This window comes from Myotis myotis, unplaced genomic scaffold (assembly GCF_014108235.1).
Source record: "Myotis myotis isolate mMyoMyo1 unplaced genomic scaffold, mMyoMyo1.p scaffold_m19_p_1, whole genome shotgun sequence".
Classification (NCBI taxonomy): Eukaryota; Metazoa; Chordata; class Mammalia; order Chiroptera; family Vespertilionidae; genus Myotis; species Myotis myotis.
Window position 1 is genome coordinate 130,491,498 of NW_023416313.1, and position 22,737 is coordinate 130,514,234.

General features: G+C 39.8%; 1 protein-coding gene across 1 annotated transcript in view; it reads right to left on the reverse strand.

Annotated features, from left to right (window-relative positions):
- The window catches only part of ITGA8 (integrin subunit alpha 8), a 209,500-nt gene that overhangs the window by 14,030 nt on the left and 172,733 nt on the right, over positions 1 to 22,737 (reverse strand). Inside the window, exons 24-27 of the mRNA XM_036352197.1 lie at positions 19,936 to 20,041; positions 17,105 to 17,263; positions 6,169 to 6,303; positions 1,179 to 1,292 (exon numbers count right to left, since the gene is read on the reverse strand). Of these exons, the coding sequence (XP_036208090.1) occupies positions 1,179 to 1,292; positions 6,169 to 6,303; positions 17,105 to 17,263; positions 19,936 to 20,041 (514 nt within the window). The remainder of the gene's footprint in view (positions 1 to 1,178; positions 1,293 to 6,168; positions 6,304 to 17,104; positions 17,264 to 19,935; positions 20,042 to 22,737) is intronic.

Genomic DNA, 22,737 nt, shown 5'->3' on the forward strand with positions numbered 1-22,737 from the left:
ATTTTTAAAGGTAATAAATACTGAAAACTCAGTACTTTTAATTCTTTTATTGCATTTTACTATTATCTACATATTATTTATGTCTATTGTATCTGAAGGGGAAAGATTCTGTGATGGTGACCTACAGTATATCTCTTCCCAACTCCATATTCAGCAACGTCATGTTAGCAGCTTGAAATCAGCCACAGGGAAGAATATTTACACTTTGGGAATCAGTGAACGCACACTGGTGCAGCCACTGTGGAAAGCAATATGAAGTTACCTCAAAAAATTAAAAATGGAACAGTTTTATGATCCAGCAATTCCACTACTGGGAATATATCCGAAGAAACCCGAAACACTAATTCAAAAGAATATATGCACACCTATGTTCATTGCAGTGTTATTTACAATAGCTAAGATCTGGAAGCAGCCCAATTGCCTGTAAGTAGATGAGTGCTTACAGATTTCCATTTATACAATGGAATACTACTTTGTTAAAAAATTTTAAAAAAAAAAAGAAGAAGAAGAAGAAGAAAATCAAACCCTTTGCAACAGCATAGATGGACCTGGAGAGTATTATGCTAAGTGAAATAAGCCAGTCAGAGAAAGACAAATACCATATGATTTCACTCTTTTGTGGAATCTAGTGAAAAAAATAAACAAAATAGAAACAGAAACAGACTCAGAGACAGAGAACAGACTGACAGCTGTCAGAGGGGAAGGGTGATGTGGGGCTGGGTGAAAAAGGTAAAGGCATTAAGCAAAAAGAAATAAATCTCATAGATACAGACAACAGTATGGTGATTACCAGAGGGAAGGGGGACAGGGGTAGGCAGTGAGGGTAAAGGGAGGGATAAATGGTGATGGAAGGAGAATAGACTAAGGATAGTGAGTACACAATACAATATACAAATGATGTATTGCAGAACTGTATACCTGAAACCTATATGATTTTATTAACCAATGTCACCCCAATAAAATTCAACAAAAAGTAACATAAATAGAATGCTGAAATGAAAAAATTAAAAATTGAAAAACAATTTTAAAATATAAAATATTTTGAAATTAAATCTAAAAATTGTAAACATAGAAAATGTTTAAGAATTTAAGTCATTTAAAAAAATAAGCTTCGTGCTGAGCTTTTGAGAAGAGGGTCTCTGTGAGTGGTGTGTGTGTGCTTCATTGTTTCCTATTACCTGGAGAAATGTCTTGGCCCATAACCGTGATCTGACTTTCAGAACTGCGCTTTCTCCTCCTTCTAGTCGTCCCACTGCACAGGAGATCTGTAAGCACTCGATATTTGTACAATTCTGCAGAAAACAACAGCAACTTTAGCAAATCAGCATCTTTAAATTGTGGTAGAGCGTCAACATTGAAGTCAATTTGTTCACATCTTATTTCCTCAGAAGTCATCATCTAATCCATAAATTATTAATTTAAATGAAGAACAAATACATTAAAACAACCAAGAAAAAAACACAGTTTGGTAGCAGTGATGCATTAACTTCAGGGGTAACATAGAGATAAAATGGAACATAAATACAACATAAAATTGAAGTTCTTTTCTAAGGACTTAAAACTATCTTCTTATAGCAGCAACTGAATTGTTCTGCTTCATTTTAATAGAACCCAGGGAGACATTTCTTTTTTAAAAAATATATTTTTATTAATTTCAGAGAGTAAAAGAGAAGGAGAGAGAGAGAAACATCAATGATGAGGGAGAGTCATTGATCGGCTGCCTCCTGCATGCCCCATACTGGGGAACAAGCCACAAGCCGGGTGTGTGCCCTGACCGGGAATCGAACCGTGACCATGGTTCATAGGTTGACGCTCAACCACTGAGCACTGAGTTATGCTGGTTGGGCAGGAAGGTATTTCTTATAGACATTCACAGCACCTGAGCCTGGACTAAGCAAAGTCCTGAAATGGCTTTTGAGGAAGGTCCCTGAGTCCATATTACCTCAAAATCCCAAAGTTACTAGCCCACTGACAAGCATTTGTTCTATAACATTCTTCTTTCTGTCTAAATTACTTCCTGGTTATAAAGCAGGATATTCTGAGAATTTCATTCATTAAGTTGTTTTTAAACTAGTTTGTAGGATCATTCAACTTCTAATGGGTAAACTTTCATATGTAAAATGCAAGTTCCTGGAAAGAATTCATTATGATGACATTCTACCTATCAAATCATGCTTTCTGATTGGATTCCACTGTGGAAATAAATGGACACCTCACATCCATTTTCCACTTTCCCATGTACAGGATGATACTTTTTGAATTATACTCACTGATTTGAATTTACTGTGTGAGCTATGATTTATTTTTTTATGTCTCAAGCACTGGGCACTAGCCTATGGATGTTCAATATTGGATACTGTGTGAAGTAGTTGCTAAGGCATTTCACATTAATGAAATAGATAAAATACAGAGTAGCCTGAGGAACATATCACTATGAAAACCTTTTTCAAGACCCTCAGAATTCTCTAGAACCCAAGCAATAAGTAACATGTATCTGATAAACTCCAGGAAGGTTAGATTTCTTCATAATGTTTCCAAATACAGGTTGCTGGGCTGCTCTTGTGCTACCAGTGTTTGGGTCTTGGCCAGGTTGAGAGAATCCAGGGGAGGTAATGGTTTTAGAAAGTGGTCAAGAGTGTCAAGTGCTGCCCTGGCCTGTGTGGCTCAGTTGGTTAGGCATCATCCCATGCATTGAAAGGTTGCTGGTTCGATTCCTGTCAAGGCACATGCCTGGGTCACAGCCTCGATCCCCAGTTGGGGGCATGCAGGAGGCAGCCAATCAATGTTTTGCTCTCACATTGATGTTTCTTTCTCTCCCTCTCTCTCTAAAAATCAATTTTAAAAAATCTATAAAAGAAAAGAGTATCAAGTGCTAAACAGGACTAAGAAAGATAAAGTTTCTGTAAACTGAGTAGTTAAAGGAGGAGAAAGAAGAGATGGGGGTGATAGCTGCAAAAGCAGCAGGAGCCCGAGATGAGAAAAGCAAGGACAATTCTTAAGTAGAGGAGAAATTATATCTCAGGGTTACAGATACAGATATTCCTATGCAAATTGGAAATTATGATCCCAACACAGGATGTTGGCATTTTGCACTTTCAAATTCCTAATCAGAAATGTGATTCAGTAAGTTGTTTTTAACTAAACAAAAACTGTAGGAGGTCTTATTTAGCTTTTGATTTCAGAATAAACTTTGCATAATCACTTTCTATCCAGAATTATTTTGACTTGAGGACATGGGGGGGGGGGGGGCATATGACTTGCAATTTTGAATCAATAAGAGAGAATGGGAATAAAACATAGTTTAACAAAATCAGGCATGGAAATCAAGGATTGCCTTGCCCTCATCTGCAAGTAACAAATTCCTATGATATTCAGAGGTTAGAAATCATCTTGCATTACAAATCTTTAAAGAGAAAGAAGAAAAAAAATCTGACCCTACAACACAAGAGCATATAATTTTTCAAAAGAATATTGGTTATTGATCTCCACTGCCTTTATATACTCATGAGACACATGCTGAAGTGGAAACTCAAAAATATAGTTGAATCTTGATTTTCCAAATTCTTGGTCCTCAGAGATTTAAACATTGGTTTGCCGGGGGGCTTTTCCCTTGGGACTGCACATTAGAATTCTATAGATGTCAATCATTTTCTTTTGTGTTTATTTAAAAAAATTTTAATGAGGTGTAACTGATATATAACATATTAGCTTCAGATGTACAACATAATGATTTGATATTTGTATATATTGCAAAATAATCACCACAATAAGTCTAGTTAACATCTGTTTCCATACAAAATTACACATTTTTTTTTCTTGTGATGAGAACTTGTAAGATTTACTTGCTTACAGCTTTCAAATATACCATATGGTATTATTAACTATAGTCACCATGCTGTAATTACATTCTCAGGACTTAAATCATTACTTTGTGTTCTATTACTTCTGGAAGCCGTTTAAAAATGATACTATTTAGAATTTTATTAAATTATTTTAAACTCAATAGCATATCAATTCCCTACTCTTATGTTTTTCAAAACGTTACAGTGTCATAAAAATGTACAGGGACTCAAATCATATAATCTGCTAACTGCCATATAGCTTTTGCCATGTAATTTCAGGTTCTTCTATTATAATAAACACTAGTGGCCCAGTGCATGAAATTCGTGCACGGCGGGGGGGGGGGCAGGGGGTGGTGTTCCCTCAGCCAAGCCTGCACCCTCTCCAATCCGGGACCCCTTGGGGGATGTCCGACTGCTGGGTTAGGCCCAATCCCACAGGAATCGGACCTAAACCAGTGGTGGGACATTCCTCTCGCAATCTGGGACCACTGGCCCCTAACCATTCACCTGCCTGCCTGCCTGCCTGATCACTCCTAACTGCCTCTGCCTGCCTGACTGATTACCCTTAACCCCTCTGCCTGCCTGCTTAATCACCCCTAATCTCTCTGCCTGCCTGCCTGATTGCCCCTAACTGCCCTCCCCTTTTGGCCTGATCTCACCTCCAACTGCTCTCCCTTGCCAGGCTGATCTTGCCCCTAACTGCCTCTGCCTGCCTGATAGCCCCTAGCTGCCCTCCCCTGTTGGCCTGATCTCACCCCCAACTGCCCTCCCCTGCCAGCCTGATCTTGTCCCCAACTGCCCTCCCCTGCCAGCCTGATCACCCCTAACAGCCTCTGCCTCAGCCCCCACCACCATGGCTTTGTCCGGAAGGAAGACGGTCGTCTAGAAGATGGCCAGTAGACCCAGTCTAATTAGCATATTACCCTTTTAGTAGTATAGATAGATTATATAGGATAGGATTGCTTAAATGTGTGTGTGTGGTGGGGGGGAGCCATTTTCAGCAGGAGGAGATGCTCTTGGCAGACAAAAATACATAATCCCTATATCTGGACTGAAAGCCAGCCATATGCACTATACTGCCAAACCGGTCATTAAAAAATTGAACTGCTTTCTTATACCTTACACCAAACAACTGTTGCCCTTAAAACCCTTCCTTAGCCCCCACCTTAGGTTCTGCCTTTGCAGTTCACCCAGATTAGGTTCTGATTGGTCAGTTTCTATGCCAGTCAGCATCAAAAGCTCCGCCTCCTAGGCAGCCATTGGCTCCTCACACTTCACCCAGATTTGGTTCTGATTGGTTGGTTTCTATGCCAGTCAGCGTCCCTGGGCCTATCAATGGGCCTGATCAGAGAGACAGGGTTGATCAGCAGCCCCAGCGGAGGCCCAAGAGAAAGAGTGGCGTGGCTGCTGGCCAGGCCCAGAACGAAAGAGAGAGGCAAAGTGCTGATCAACAGCTGCCATGGAGGCTACGGATCAGACCCTGTCTTTCTTTCCAGGCCTCTCTTCGGGCCTGATCCACAGCCCCCTCAGCAGTCAGTGCTGCGTCAGGGTGCCCACAGCGGCAGCAGTCAGTCGAGCCTTTGGTTGTTTTGGATGTTACGGACCCTGGGTTTTTATATATTAAGATTCTTCTCTTGACTTAGTTCAACTGATCAAGTTAGACTTGCTCATTGTACTTTCAGTCCATTTCCATGTTTAAAACTTTTTACATTGTCAAGATGAAATAAATGAATGCTAGAACATATTCAAGACATACATTTAAAAAAGCACCCATTTAACCCCTTTTAAATGTATAGTTCAATGGCATTAACATTCACATTGGAACAAGTAGAAGAATTGAATAAAAAATGCTGATTCAGGAATGCTGTCCACATTTTATTAAGTACTGACTCAGCTCAGACTAGATCAACCACAGACCTCAATGCTAAGATACAGATGTTTGGCTCAGAAAACCTTAATGTACCATTCTCAGCTGAGATTCAGGGGCAGGGACTCACTTCAAACTCTCACCAGTGCAGTGTCTGGAACAGGCTAACAACCGAATCTTTATGTTCTTGAAATACATTAACAGTCACATTTTATGTTTCATCATTACTTCTCCAATGTGGCCTCCATGGCAGGTTTAGAAGAATAAAATGCTACACTGCAAATGCTCATTAGTCCTCACAGAATAGTCACTTTCATTTCTCACAATACATACTGACAAAAAATGTTAGGCATATCTGAGCATTAGAGGATGAAAACCAATACTTGAAGTTACAGCCTTCTGTGTTGGGAATTCTGTCCAGTCCAATCTTCCCTCGGTGTGTGCACTGACAGTACTCACCAGGATTTTTGCTGGGCTCTGTCTGCGGAGCTCTGGCACCGGCACCGGCACATCTCTTTTCCTGACAAGATGAGGGATGGTTGAATTTTTCAAAAAGGCGCTCAGTTCAGGGGTGTCCTTTGGGGGAGCAGCAAGCTGGAAACAGAAAGCAAGAGATCACATACAATCACTTTAACACTTGCTACCTAGCCTCAAACTCTAGGCAATTTTTTTCACAACTGGATGTGATTCACATTAGAATTCAGACATGCTTTCTTTTACCAGCAGCATTTTCAGCAGCAAAATGAACCCTGTTCATAAGGAGCAACTTTCCATTCCCCAGCTACAGGAATTCATGAGGCATGGGGGTGCACCTGGAAAGTTTGTCTTATGAAGATAAGTCTTGAAGCAGAAGTGATTTCCCCATGAGGTTAGAAAATGTGGGGTGACTTTTCAGGCATGAGTCATTATTCTCTCCTTACTCCCCCCCCCTCTCTCTGTGTGTGTGTTTTGTATATACATATATATACATACATATATAAAACTAAGTTTCCATGTGGAGAGATGGATCTTGAGGTGGCAGAAAAGTGAGGCGCTGACCATGGGGTGCTGATGTGGTTTAGGACCCGACTTCAGCATGTCTGAGCCCCAAACTCCTATTGTAAGAAGTGCTCCCTCAGGAAAAAAACAGGTTCTAATGAAAATAATTTTTCCTAATCAGGTCCAATGGGCATTATGCCATAATAAAGTTTGTTTTCAGCTCCAAATTGGTTTTGCAAGTATTCTAGAATTTACGACTTTATCTCAGGCTCCAGGCTAGCTCATCTGATGGCTCAATCCATATTTAGAGAGTTCCAATAAATTACACATAATATCTCATTAAGATTATTTTTAAAAAATATGTTTTTATTGATTTTAAAGAGAGAGGAAAGGAGAGAGAGAAACTTCAGTCTGAGAGAGGAACATTAATCCGCTGTCTCCTGCACGCCCCCTACTGGGGATCAAGCCCAAAACCCAGGCATGTGCCCTGACCTGGAATTGAACCCAACCTTTTGGTGCATGGAACGAAATGACACTCAACCAACTGAGCCATACTAGCCAGGGCCCCATTAACATTCTTTATTTTAGACTAACCAAATACAGAACCCTAATTTTCTGCTCCCATTCCCTTCAGACAAACACATCTTCTTTTATGCAGGGTTTTTTTTGTTTGTTTGTTTTTGTTGTTGTTTTTTGTAGTCACAGGAACAATAATGGTAGAGCTACATATAATTTAGAAAGTTATAAAATCTTAGTAAGGGGAAAAGGCAGATTACAAGATAATATCTATATATATAAAAATCCAGTGTTTGTGACAACCAGGATGACCAAATGACCGGTCACCATGAGGTGCATTGAGCACCTCTTGGTCCCTCCCCTGCGGCCCACAGGCTCCGATCACGGCAGCGGGCAGATGGGGCAGGGAGCGTGGTGAGCAGTGGCAGGTGGGTGAGTGGGGCTGCAAGCAGGAGCGGGCTACCATGAGCAATTTCATGCACTGAGCCTCTAGTATATAATAAGATTGTATGTTTTCATAAATATACCTTGTATATCTAGAAATAGAAAAATAACCTAGAAGAATAGTCAACTAAGTATTCCCAGTGTAACATGGGAATAAAGACACATATGTAATAGCTTAAATCAATAAAAATTTTAAAAAGAAGTATTGCCAGTGGTAGAGATTTGATGATATTAAGGAAGTGTTGTTAATTTCTTTTTAGGTATGATAATGATATTATGGACTCTTAAAGAGTATCCTTAATTTTGGCAATGTGCAGTGAAAATGGAGTGATAAATTAATGCATAAATAGGAAATATAACAGTAGTTAGGTAGTGACATTAGTAGAAATTTAAATTTTTCTTCTTTATTTTTTACATGTTATCTGACATTCTTATGATGGACATTTAGTATTTTTTAATATGAAAATTTTATACTTGTATTAAGAGTAAAAAATAAATAAAAAAGTTGGAATAGCAAGTACAGTTTGGCTAAAAATGGAAGGGAAGCCCTGGCAAGGTAGCTCAGTTGTCCAGATATACCAACATTGAGGTTCTTTCCCTTGTCAGGGTGCATATAAGAATCAAACAACAAGTGCATAAAGGAACAGAACAAAAAGTCGATGATTCTCTCTCTCTCTCTCTCTCTCTCTCTCTCTCTCTCTCTCTCTCTCCCTCTCTCCCTCTTCCTCTCTCGCTCTAAAAATCAATAAAAGTATTTTTAAATGGATGTGAAAAGGGTCCAGTTCTTGGAAGAGGATGCAGAGCCAAGTTATTTGCTTACTGTTTATTTGGAAGATGGAGGAAATTTAACTATGTTTGTAGGACCGACCCAAGGAAGAAACTAGTAGAGAGGAAGAGGTCGAAGATGCAGGACACAGAGGGGATACTTTAGGTAGCAAGGTTAAATTTGGAAGTAAAGGAAAAATTCTACTTTCCCTGTAAGTGTGTAAAAAACAGCTGAAGATGAGGGAGAGATGATTAGGTGTGTGTAGGTGTGCGGGGATGGGTGGGATGGAGGGAGTGGGAAAAGGGATCCTTTGAGACTCTCTTGTTCTAAGGTCACCTTTAATAGTTATGCTAGAGAAGCTGAACAGGAGGCGAGTAGTGAAGGTTTGGAGAAATCAACAAAGAGAATGGGAGGTAGAGATCATCAGAATGGCTTGTCGGGAGCTGGCTGCCAGTGAGCACTTCCTCCCATCCATCTGCAATGCTGCCCTCAGATTAAGAGGTAGAGAAGCCAACATGTAGGACTGTGTAGGCCAAGGCTCTCAGGGCAGGGACTTGGAAGGATGGAGGGGAAGGGAGGTGAAGGAGGGAATTTGTGAAGGAGTGTTTCACCCAGCTCATCATGGAGCACAGGCAGCCTTGAATAGGACAGGTTAACTGGCTGGGAAAAAGTTTTCATATCGAGGAAGCGGGAAATTATAAAGACAGAAGAGTGAATTTGAGGCTTGTATGTTATATTAAATATCTGAGATTTAGAACTGAGTGGCTCAAGGATACCCAATGATGGAGAGTTTGATAGGAAAACCTTTATATCCTAAGATTAAAATTTGAGTTTAGATAGAAAATTGTGAAAGTCTCTAAGATTCCATTATATATTTTCTATCATGTTCTGTGTTTATGTATGTGTGTGTGTGGCTTTTACTTTGAGATTTAAAAAATATATATTTTTATTGATTTCAGAGAGGAAGGGAGAGGGGGAGAGAGAGAGATAGAAACATCAATGATGAGAATCATTGATCAGCTGCCCTCTTCACGCCCCCTACTGGGGATTGAGCCTGCAATCCGTGCATGTACCCTGACAGGGAATCTAACTGTAACCTGGTTCATAGGTTGCCATTCAACTACTGAGCCATGCTGGCTGGGCTGCTTTGAAATTTATCATGTATAATTTCTTTTTTCTTTTTTTAATAGGCCTTTGGGAGATCTCTTACAGAGTTAATTCTGTAGGTAACCAAACTACAGAGAAGAGATGCTGGAAGGAATTAGAGAGTGTGTATTTTTTCCCAAGTTACAGCCCATTATTATTATTATTATTATTATTGATAGTAGTAGTAGTAGTAGTAATCCTATATGATAAAAGCCTAATATGCAAATCAACCAAATGGCAGAACAACTGGTCGCTATGATGCACACTGACCACCAGGGGGCAGACGCTCAACACAGGAGCTGACCCCTGGTGGTCAGTGCACTCCCACAGGGGAAGTGCCGCTTAGCCAGAAGCCAGGCTCACAGCTGGCGAGCACAACGGTGGTGGCAGGAGCCTCTCCTGCCTCCATGGCAGCACTAAGGAGCAGCAAGCCGAGCAGTAAGGAGCAGCGAGCAGGCGGGCAGTAAGGAGTGAGGGCTCCCGGACTGCAAGAGGGATGTCTGACTGCTGGCTTAGAACCGCTCCCCATGGGGAACTGGCCTAAGCTGGCAGGCGGACATCCCCCGAGGGGTTCTGGACTGCAAGAGGGCACAGGCTGGGCTGAGGGACTCCCCCAACCCAGTGCATGAATTTCGTGCCCTGGGCCTCTAGTAGTAAAATAATAGTCCAAAGAGAAGAAAACTCTTCAAATTCCTGTGCGGTTTCATTGGATGCAGCAGCCTGTGTACAAAGAACACAACCTATTGGGGTGGGTCCAGTATATCATTATCAAATATTTTAAGTGGTATTTTAGCAAAACATAGGACTTACTCTGAGCTACAGAATGAATATATCACTCAGTGGAAGTTGAAAAACACATTTCTCTTTTTAGCAATGTTACTTTACAGATAGAGGGAATGCCACTCTTAAACACCATAGTCAGAAAGCCTTCGAATAGCTTGCAAACCAGTTTTCTCAAATGACATTCCAGAAATTATTTCAAAATACAGAAAACAAAACAAAACCCCAAAACAAAAAAACAAGAAGTTATCCAAGAAATGTAAACAACAGTGAAAGCCTATTTTCCAGATGATCTTTTGGAGTCTGTTTCACAACAGAGTGTGACCCACAGGTCATGTTTTTCCTTAATCTGAAATCCTTAGAGGTGAGGAAGGCTGGGCTCTCAGCACTCATGTTAGGCAGACATTCAGTTCCGAGTAACATTTGCTAAGTGCTGAGAGAAGCTGGTGGTAACCACTAAAGTATCTTCTTCAGAACAAATATGAAAATTGCTCCTTTCTGCAATAAGGAAACAATTGTTAGTAAATATGGCTCTTCCCCCAGCTGCCACTCAGATTTTGAACCCAACTGGAGTTTTCTATTTTCATTACTCGTCACCAAACTCTTCGCTCTGGTATAGGATTAAATTTATAGAATACTGTGTAGCTGGAATATTGCATTCCAGTTGGAAAACAGCCTTTGAAGAAAAGAGATGGATGAAGTGAGATTAAGGGCTCTGTGAACCCAAACAAGTGCAATGTGTACTATCTTTTTCTTGTTTGTCATTTGCTTTTGGACTTCAGGTATTCCTAGTAAGCAAGAGATGGTAGACTTCTCTCATGTAATTCTTTGCTATAATTAAAGAGAAGTAGAGGCAAGCCCGGGAGGTCAGACTTCCATGTAATTTTCTTTAAGACATAAATGTTAAGAATTTGTTGGGAAAAAAGAAACCCACATTTTTTTTTTTTTAACATCCTGAAAAGTTCATGCAAAGCATAACTAAAAGAATCAATTCATCCCATTGGTGATTTTGAAGCTTTTCTTAGTTGTTGGACATGTGTTTTACATTTCAAAATATACACGAGAACCTGAAAACAATCTTACAAAGTAGATAAGGTAAAGAGAAATTGACCCTGGGGAGCATATTCTCTTTGGTGGCTAAAAATTGGACCTGTAGGTACTATTAAAAAGCAAAGGGTGAATTAAATGAGAGAGTGAGAGGTGTGCACTGGTTGGAAGCTGTTGTTCTAAGAAGTAACAAATGTCCCTGCTTTCTGAATTAATGAGAAGCAGTAAGTAAACGGCAGTTATGAAGGAGAAAAATTCTCCTAAGGATAAGACAAAATTATGCAAATTTGCCAAGCCAAGCCACTGTCTGTGGGCTCACTGATTTACCAAATAAAAAGCTATTTGCAGGGCTATAATCTTTGACAAACAGTTTCTGTGTCTCTGCTTTCCATGTTTGTGCTATCTGGTTGTAATTTGGGCTTCCTCTGGGAATGGTCTTGTTCAAGAGACGAGTCCTCAGTCATGACCTCCTGCTTTCCATTGCTCCAATGACAGCTCTGTATACAGCACTGGCTTTCTGTCTTGTGAGGGTTGTCTAGCTCAGGATTCTCCTTTCTTGCACTTAAAGCAGAATGTTGTGTTGTGATCTTAGTGCAGGTTCAATGTAAGCATCTCATTTGTCTTCCTCTCCTGGGTACAGTTTTACAACCCGTAGCCCTTTCTCCTAGCATCTCATACTTGGCAGTTCACTATGAAATCTTGCCAATTAAAAAAATTCATTATTCTTTATGCCATGTTGGTTCCCTAATAGTGCTCACTCTTTCAACTTCATCTTATCTAGAAATCATAGCCTGTTTGCAGAACTCTCCAAACCTCAGAAAAGATTCAACCAAAATAAGAAAATTGGTAGTTTGAAATCATTATTTGACTGCCTTAAGAATAGTTGAGGAATAATTTACTCAACTCTAACATTTCATTCCAAATTGGATCTAAGATGAATTTAGATTTAATAGATTGGACTGAATGCTGCAGAGTTGAATGTTTCAAAATGTTTTAGATCAGTGGTTCTCAACCTTCCTAATGCCGCGACCCTTTAATACAGTTCCTCATGTGGTGACCCCCAACCATAAAATTATTTTCATTGCTACTTCATAACTGTAATTTTGCTACTGTTATGAATCGTAATGTAAATATCTGAAATGCAAGATGTATTTTCATTGTTACAAATTGAACATAATTGAAGCATAGTGATTAATCACAAAACAATATGTAATTATATATGTGTTTTCTAATGGTCTTAGGCGACCCTTGTGAAAGGGTCGTTCGACCCCCAAAGGGGTCGCGACCCACAGGTTGAGAACCTATGTTTTAGATGGTAGAATGTGCCACATTAAAGTCTTGCACTTCTGGACTGTGAAGCCTGGAGTCAGAACCTTCAAGCCGTCTGCTTATGCACCTACGTCTATAGAAGACAGAGACACTTGGTGAAGTGAAACCATCATGGAGAAACCAGCAACCAACACTGGAACCTTTTCATGGAGGCAGAAGTGAAAGTAGCAGTGAATGTGCCCAAGGCACTGCCACACCCTCACATTTACTTGGGCTGTGCAGTGCACCTAGCTTTACCTGCACCCACCACCTACCCATGATTCCATTGACCCTCCTACTCAGATATTTCAACAGTGTCAACAAAGCAGGCTAAGTGAAGCTCCATGAAGCTTGATATGAGGCAAATATTTAAATGAAAAACTCACGCAATTCTAGTGGCATCTGACTACGTCCTTGCTGACTACCCCCCCCCCCCGCCCCCCCCGCCCACAACCTTAATTTAGTTGCTGATGCTCTGTATTTGGGCAAAAGGGAAGGTGTATGTGGGTGAGATCTTTTGCCTACTGTCTCCTAAAACAGCCACAGGTTACAGAATGATCATGATGGTGGCTTTCAAAGGCTGTCAGTATTTGTGCTTCAAACCCTGTGGATATTAGGCCTCTTTGCTGGGATAACCAAACTGTACCAGCTTCTGTTATCAAAACTGAGCCCTGTTCAGGCCTTTTTGGACTTTGAGGTTTATGTAAGCAAAACCATATTTGCAATATACTGTATATTCAACTTATATATGGGTTGTATTTCAGAAAGTTTTAAGCTAGATGTCTGGCACTCAGCATGCATTTCTCTTTAAAAATGATGTTTTAAATGGTGGTCCAGTTCTCAGGCCAGCCCACAAGCAAATCTACTTTATGCACAATATGGCTTTGGTACATAAAACTATGCATCTGCAATAAAAAATAAAGCTGGGACAGTTGCTATGTGAGTAACTTAAAAAACAGAAACAGCCTTAGTCAGTTTTGCTCAGTGGATAGAGCATCAGCCTGCAGACCAAAGGGTCCCAGGTTCAATTCCAGTCAAGGGCATGTACCTTGGTTGCAGGCTCCTCCCCGGCCTGGGGCCCTGGTCAGGGCTCCTGCAGGAGGCAACCAATTGATGTATTTCTCTCACATCGATGTTTCTCTCTGTCTCTCCTTCTCTCTTCCATTCTCTCTAAAAATCAATGAAAAAATATCCTCAAGTGAGGATTAAAAAAAAAAACCACGGAAACAAATCATTGTGTTAAATACACTATATTAAATGCTAATACCCTTAATTAGAGGAAAATGTGGAGATTCTGCAGAGGCTGGGGGGGGGGGGGGTGTTGGGGAAGAGCTTGCGAAGTTTTCAGAGTTGGTGGCAATGGTTCCTTAGAGTGTGTGGCCCAGAAACTGCTGCTTTTTCATAAACAAATTTCCTTAGGAATTTATCAGAGTTGGAAAGAGGCAGTGGAGAAGGTAGCTACTTTCAGGGGTAGTTAAAAATGAGAATGTATACAGGAGGGAGACATTAACTAAAAAAATGTATGTGAACATGAGAGAAAGGGATTTTGCTGAAAGGAAATGAATGGAATGGTTGAAGAGGAAGACATGGCTGGGGACTCCGCAAATCCTCCAGAGGAAGCGTTTGAAAGCTGTGGGGTAGTTCCCCCTTGGCAGGTCCACAGCTGGAGTATTCTGGTGGCTAGTCCAGTGGGACCAGGGCGTGCTCAGAAAGGATTCACAGAACATGGGTTGCTCACAGAGGCAGATGTGTTAAAGGCACTTACCACTTATCACTCAACTTATAAAGAAACTGTTGAGCCAAAGAGTAAAAACTTTTACCTTCATCCACCCAGACTTGATGTTGGGACTTAGTTCTTGACTATACAGATATATTTCTGTTCCCCTGTTCCTTTTACTAAGCCTACCCGCTCTGTACTTCTTCGAGAACCAAGTTTAAAAAATAACTTTAGGTAGTTAAAAATCAAAACCATCTATGTTCTAATTTTTAAAAAGCAGCAATTATCTTTGATGTAAGAACCTGAAATTGATGTTAAATTTTAAAATTTCCCAAACCAATTTTTTGAAGATAACAAGATATAATAAATAATTTGTTCCTTACTAATTTCCAACTAATTTTTAAGACAGAGAACAGATTTTAGCTTTGAGTTATCTAGGAAGAAATAAATTGTCAAGAAAATTGATAGTGACTTCACCAATAAATTATTTAATATCTTAAGAGGAAAATAATCAAGTACTCAATTGTTTATAGTTACTATATAAAATATACTGGTTATTAATTTTAAAAATGTAATTATTGATAAAAGCTCTTTATGCCTGTTGAGTATAGGTTAAAGCATTGAGAACCTGAAAGTAATAACATTTCAAGTGTCCTATGAATTCAGAATTTCAAGAATTCATGAATTATAATAATTAGTTATTTTAGGGAACTATTACTTCAAATCCTCTTATATTCACTTCCCATAGATTGAAAAATTGATAAAAGAAACATAATCAAGTTGCTTTTTAAAAAATTACTAACGGACAGATTTTAAGTCAAAGTCTATATGTTAAACACTAATTGGGTAGCAGGGAATACAGGTGTTTAGTATATACTACCACTCAGTTTGCATGAATCTGTCAAAAAATATTATCTATTTGTACTGCTCCAGTCATTGTAAATGATTGTTAATTGCAATGAAGAAAAAATAACTCACAACCAACATGGTGCACATTAAACAAGTTACATAATATATACAAACATATATAAATAGTGTCAGATATAAAGTAAACATTACACTCAAAGAGAGTTAGAAACCTTCTGCATGTGCTCTAAGAATCCATGACTGAAATAGAGTATATGTGAATTGCAGAACAGGATATGTGAACGTTTTAATTACTTGGAGGTTCTACATTAACATTTGAAGATGTTAATTTTGTAATATAAGCTACTGTCTCTGAAGACATTGAGATGTCAATGAAAAGGAGAGAGAAAATGGAAAGTAAAATTCCTGGGAGGAAGTATTTTAAATAATTCTGAGGAATACAAGTAGTCTTCTTTATTACTTCCCCATAAAGAAGGAAGCTCGATGTCCCATAAATCTTTTAATACTGAACTCTCTTTGGTCTTCCTCTTTTTGAACAGAAGGCATGTTGGGCTGTAAAAAGAAGCTTTTCATCAGCGGCAATGTCCCAGTGGCCCTGAGAGTAGAGGGAGCCCTGTGTCCTGGAGGCCGAGTGAGTGTTCACGAGCCTGCCCTCTGCCCATTTCTCACAGAGACACTGTATCCCTGCAGCCCCTAGAGAATGGTCATTCTTAAATGAAGTTCTCTTGTGAGGACATCTGATTAACAAGTGGGTTTTATCCCCTTCATTCAAATGTGACATTTTCAAGGGCATATGCTAATTAATTTCTTTCCTTTCCAGAAGGAACCTAAAGCCAAATTTGAATCTTAATCTGGATGGGATCAGCTCCGTGGATGCTTGAGGTCCTCATTGGGTGAAGTGTGCCCAGCAAACCAGGTCTGTAGCTATGGGGGGTGGGGGGAGGTGGGCAGAGAGGGAGGAGGAGTGTTTACAGAGAGGCAGAGTCTCAGACCTCACCCAAGACCCTGCATTCTAGACTCCAGGTGATTGAGATATGCTTAACAGTTTGAGGAGCACTGCTCTCGGCTTCTTTAGAAGCTTCACTAAAGAATGGGGTCCTCATAATTCTAGTCTGGGGGTTCTCAGGCACAGAGATGGCCCTTGGCAAATTATCGCATTTCAACACTCGCTATTGGCAACAGCTGGAAAAGCAGTTTTGGCAAAGATCCTCATGTCTTTTGGCAATATACCAAAAATACTGTAAAAATAGCATTTTGTACAAATTCTCCAAACCATGACATGTCTATTTATGATTTGGGTTTGGTTGTGTTGCTAGTCAAACAATATATAAAAAGTACATATAGAAATAGGCTAAATAAATAACAGGCCACCATAAGACTAAGAGAGATTTAAGTTTTCTAGGTGTGATATTTTAAGTTAGGTCTGGCATTTTAACTATAAAACTAAAAGAAAAGGTCTAATCAATTACCATGGAAAAAACATGATTACTTTGCTTTTATTATATATATAAGCCACTGTTTTGGTTTATTCCTTACCATAAAAAGTAGACAAATCTGCCCTAGTTGGTTTGGCTCAGTGGCTAGAGAGCCAGCCCGCAGATTAAGGGTCTGGGGTTCGATTCCGGTCAAGGGCACATACCTCGGTTGGAGGTTCAATCCCTGGCCCTGGTCGGGACACGTGCGAAAGGCAACCAATCGATGTGTCTCACATTGATGTTTGTCTCTGTCTCTCCCGCTCCCTACCACCCTCTGGGAAATATCCTCAGCTGAGGATAAACAAATAAACAAAAAAGTAAGCAAATCTGTAGGTTAGACCAGGCTCCTACCTTTATATCCTGTGGGTTGATATCTGGGTTTGTTTGACATCGTAGAGGTCCCAAAGTTTGAATATGAAAAATATAAAGAAGAAACTCATCCCGGGCAGAGAATGGCCAGCCCACCTCCAGAAGGGTGTCACTGATGGCACTCGGTCCAATATTGTGCAACTACAAGCAAGGAACACATCCTGTTACGGTACAACACAGGCAGGAGGAGGAGCTCAAACTCCACACAGTCTGCACCCATTCTGGAAAGCATGACTTTTGGTTTTACGTCATCTGGACTATGACTGTGAAAAATAAGAAGTAGAGTCTCTAAAAGCAAGAGGAGCTCTGGAAGTAAGATGTGCTGGAGCTTAGGGCAGGCTCTTCAATCTGTGAGGCTCTCAGAGCAGATTTCCTCTGCACAGACCACATTAACCATGTCTGATCATTGTGATGCTTACCTTAAATTTATATTAATTTAATCGCAGTGTTAGAAATGCAATTTGAATTATATGCTTTCAAAACCCAGTTATTCTTTCTTTGCACTGAAATCGCTTCTTTCCTGACTACTGACTTGCCAATTGCAACCATATGTGATGCACTCTCTTTCACCTTCTGGAAACATGGCTATCCATCAAATGCCAAAGGCCCGGGCTCACCACAGTTCACTTCAAGTGCGCATTTCAAAGCTGAGCTCCTTCTGTTTTAATCAGCAAATCTCAGGGAACGAAAGGCCACATCCCATAAAGAGATGAACATTTCAAGCAAAAGAATCCTGAACTCACAGGACACAAAACAGCTTACCAAAATCACTAAGTATATTCACATTTATTGTGGTCTTAAAAATTCAAAGTTAGCCCCGGCCGGCTAGGCTCAGTGGATAGAGCATCAGCCTGCGGACTGAGGGGTCTCAGGTTCGATTCCGGCTAAGGGCACATGCCTGGGTTGCAGGCTCAGTTCCCAGTGGGGGGTGTGCAGGAGGCAGCCGATCAATGATTCTCTCTCATCACTGATGTTTCTATCTCTCTCTCTCCTCCCTTCCTCTCTGAAATCAATAAAGAAATATATTTAAAAATAAAAAATAAAAAAAAAATCAAAGTTAGCAGGGACCTTTGTGTGTGTGTTTTCCACAGTTCTGACAATGGTTGTGGTCAATAAAATCATTTATAATTGGTTTTCTTTATTAGGTGGCCCATTTAATTCGTGTTATCAAAACAACGTGGCACGCATTGATAGCAGTATATTTCGAGACATGTAAGAAGCATTCGGTGATTTCTTTTGGCGCTACTGATTATTACCCTAAAATTTTACGATTCGTTTATGCTAAGATTAGAAGCAGGCGTGCCCTGAGAATCCTGAGAATGATCGAATTTGAATATGTTTTCAAACTTTATAGTTTCACCACTCTTAAGCAGAAAGTAGTGCACAGAAGGTTTAATAAATTATTTGACAACTTTCCCTGCCCCTTCCCTCCCCCCCAACTCCCCCAGTGAAGTTCTTAATCCGAGTGGCCTTGGGGACCGTGTTATCATTTTGCTATCAAGAGGGCTTAAGGCACAGCTTTGGACGGGGCTTCTGCTTCTGAACCGCAGGCTGGGCAGATGACAGAGGCGCTCCCGTCCACACTGCACAGGAGCTGATGCCTCTTCCCCATCTATGTAAACCGCTCACCAGTTTTGAAATGGCTTTATTGTTAAGTGCAGAGAGTGGAGTTTGAAATGGAAGTCATAGTCAGAATTATTAGATCAGTGGCATGGGTTACATAGGAAAGGGGGCATTAATCAAGAAGAAACCTCTGAGTGCCAACCTATGAACCAGGCGGTCGAAGTTCAATTCCAGGTCAGGGCACATGCCCGGGTTGCGGGCTTGGTCCCCAGTTGGGGGCTTGCAGGAGGCAGCCGATCAATGATTCTCTCCCATCATTGATGTTTCTATCTCTCTCTCCCTGTTCTTTCCTCTCTGAAATCAATAAAAATAAATATTTTTTTTAAAAAAGGAGAAACCTCAAATGGATAATGGCTTAGAATATCATTTTTACCAAAATTCCACTTCTGGTCTCTTGAAAATGAACAGGAATAACTACTCTCCACTGAGAGCATTAACTTTATTTTAAAAAATAAAAAAATGAACAACTACTACACTAATCATTTACTATATCTTGGCTTCTAACTGTAAAACATTTAAATGTTTCAGATGCTATATCAGCAAAGCTCCTCCCTATTCACTATTTGACATTTGAAGTGAGAAAAGATGACCAGGTTTACTCATGAGCCACTGGCTCGTTTCTGGAAAACATTTTACTAATCAGCAGACTACTTCAACTCTCAGAATAAGTTATTTGTGTTTAATTGGGCTTATGAATGAACAGTAAAATTATTCTTATTTATCCACCATCCACCCATCATATATATTATATACACATTTTTTTTGGTATAATAGTGGGTAATACATAAAAGTTCCTCTGGTACCTTCGGTTGGCGACCTTCAGTTTAGGATGTGGGTGGGTTTTAAGGATATCTGAAAATGTAAGAATAAGTGAAATAAAGTCTAGGGAGCTCGTTAGTTTTATGCTTAGGCTGTCTAAACATTAAAAAGAGAGGAAATAAAGACCATTTAACAAAGAAGAGCAGTAACAAGATAAGATGCTTTTCCCTATATAATGGCTCTCACCACTAAAAACAAGTGTCTTGTTAAGACACTCCCCCACCTCCTCCATTGCAATATGATAGCAGAATAGCACAAATCTGGGCAGTGTATGAAGCTCAGATTTGTTGTCTTTTAAAAAGCTATGAAACATTTACTAGTCAAGAGCATATGAATAAGCCGCTAACACAGCTTCACCAGACAACAGCTACCTCATAAATATGTTCCACCAGTGGTCCAACTCCTTCTTCTTTGCGGGGTTCCTCTTCTGGTTCCCAGTTATGAATGGGCAGAACAATCTGCGGCGGGTGGGAGACTCTGAAACATGGAAAGTTACGTTAACTGCTGATGGTGGCACCTGTAAAGAATGCCTCACCAGTGTCAGTGCCACAGTGCCAGGAGAAAGTGCTCTCAGTTTATTTGGATATTTCCTAGAAGGAAAACAGTATTGAAAGTGATGTTCAGCAAAATAACTATCAGAATGGTGAAGGGTCTGAAACATCCACCATAGGCTCTAAAGTACCAGTCTCTAGCTCAGAGACTGGCTATTTTACAGCATCTCATCTCATCTCTTGAGGTGGATAATTTAGCATATACATACATACATAAACATATATATTAGATCCTGTATAAGTGTAAGTGTGAGTGTGTGCATGCCTGTGTGTGTGTATGGGATATACAATTCCTACTTTCAGCCATATCAAGAAATAGGACTTTCTTGTGTGAATAAAAGTCTAGAATTTTGGGTGGGGTGTTAAATGTCCAGTGAAATACTTCATAGTAGAAAAATAACTGCTTGTATATTCCTCTTTCTTAGGTTTCTTTGGCTTCCTATTAATTCAGCCATACCTCTCAAAAGGCCAGGCCTGGAACCAAAACAAAATAAAGCCTGTTCAAATTCTAAAGTCATTTTACAGATAACTCAAGGGTAACTTAAATGGTGTAATCACGTAAGTAGGATATTAACTCGACAGCTAGGTGTTTTTGCCTCCAACTTACACCTTGAGAGTGAGCACTGGATGGAATGTAGTACATGGCGCTATTCCATATTAAAAGCTGATTATAAACCAAATGATTATTTTCACACAATCTCAAAAAAGATAATTCTTAGAAAACCCATAATGCTTTCTAGTAATTTTCAGCTAAAGACATATTTAAAAGACTTTCTAGAATTTCAGCTGAAAGTAACTTCATCGTGTCTTTTGGCAATCAGATGTCTTAAATGCCCTTTTTAAAGGTATCTGGTAATTAACACAGCCTCTAGCAACTTTGAACTTTATCTGTTTTCCTCCCCCTGGAAACCTCTTTCTAAAGCAGAAAGTACACTTTATTGGGTTAAATTCTGAACCAAGGACAAATAATTTAATGTCTGTGCGTCTCTATTTCCTCATCTGGAAAATTGTGAAGATAAACTTTTTGGTTGCACACCACAAATAATTGGAAAACATCTCAAATGCTTTTGGTCAAAGTTAATTTGGGGGCATTGTCTTCTAGGGGTGGCTATAAATACGTTTTTAAAACTGAAAACCACAGAAATGCACTAAATTGTAAAGTATTTTGCATCCATTCTTACAGTGTAATTATTAAATAAAAAGTGCAGGGCACAGCCTTGCTGGGGGATAACTTAACATCCTCCACTCTTAAAGTGGTTTGCTTTTATGTCTTGCATCCTTTACCTACTTAATTTGATTAAATCCTGTTTAGACCAAACATAGGGAACTTGGTAAAGAAGAGTCTAGACCAGTGGTTCTCAACCTTCCTAATGCCGCGACCCTTTAATACAGTTCCCCATGTTGCAGTGACCCCCAATTTCATTGTTACAAATTGAAAATAATTAAAGCATAGTGATTAATCACAAAAACAAGATGTAATTATATATGTGTTTTCCGATGGTCTTAGGCGACCCCTGTGAAAGGGTCGTTCGACCCCCAAAGGGGTCGCGGCCCACAGGTTGAGAACCGCTGGTCTAGAAGATGACAGGCTTCTTTCATTAGAGGGAAGTCCAGAGAGCTTGGGCTTCCATTCCCACATGGTCTTGATGACCTCACCACCCAAAGCTTTATTTCACTCTTAGGCTTCTCAGCTCGGCAACAATAGAGTTGATTTCATCATGCCTACATCCATTGTGAGGCTCTAGGAAAACTTGTGTTTTGTTTTGTTCTTATGATCATTAGTCCTAAAGGACTGGTCATGAATTCTCTGGGACCACAGAATCATACAGGTAGATCTGGGGCCAGTATTATGGAGACATTGTGATTGAAATCCCTCACTTTATAAATGAAATAAAAACTGAAGGCCAGAGAAGTAGGGACTTAATTGCAGCTGAAGATTAGAGCTCAGGTTTGCTCAGCACCATCCACTCTGTTTCCAATATACAGTGCACCACAGGAGCCACGGGCTGCAGCGGTTTTAGTAAACACAACTTAAAAGGAAAGTTCCTGGCCCATTTCTATAACAAAATCAAATAAAAATCTATAAAGAAACCTATCACAGGGTGTGGCAAAATCATTTAAAAAGTATGACTCACAGCATTCACATATCTATCCTCTGAAAACCTTGCCAAACCTGGGGAAACCAGGCAAAGAATGGTTCTCTCAAGATCCCAACTAAATAAGGAAGCATTGTTCAATGTTTTCAAAGTTATTATTTTTTTAGAAGGAATGGAGAAAGAATATAATTAACTAATTAGCCTAGGAGAACAGCCAGTGCAGTAATCCAACAACTCTTACGTAATAGCCTCACATTCTAAGATGCAGGATAGAGCATTACTCACAGAGACCCTCAAGCAATAAGGAAATTAGGGTACTCAGTGGTAACACTGGTATTGGGAAGAGCTTTGAGGGAAAGCAATGAATTAGATTTTTGATCATTTAAAATCTATATGCTATCAGGAAGTTAAAATCTGATAATGTAGTAGTATGTCATGACCCAATTTTCATATCCCTGTTTTCAGCAGTATTAATCCAAAATAGCAAAGACTATCATTTATGGAACAATGTTGGCTCTACCTGCTG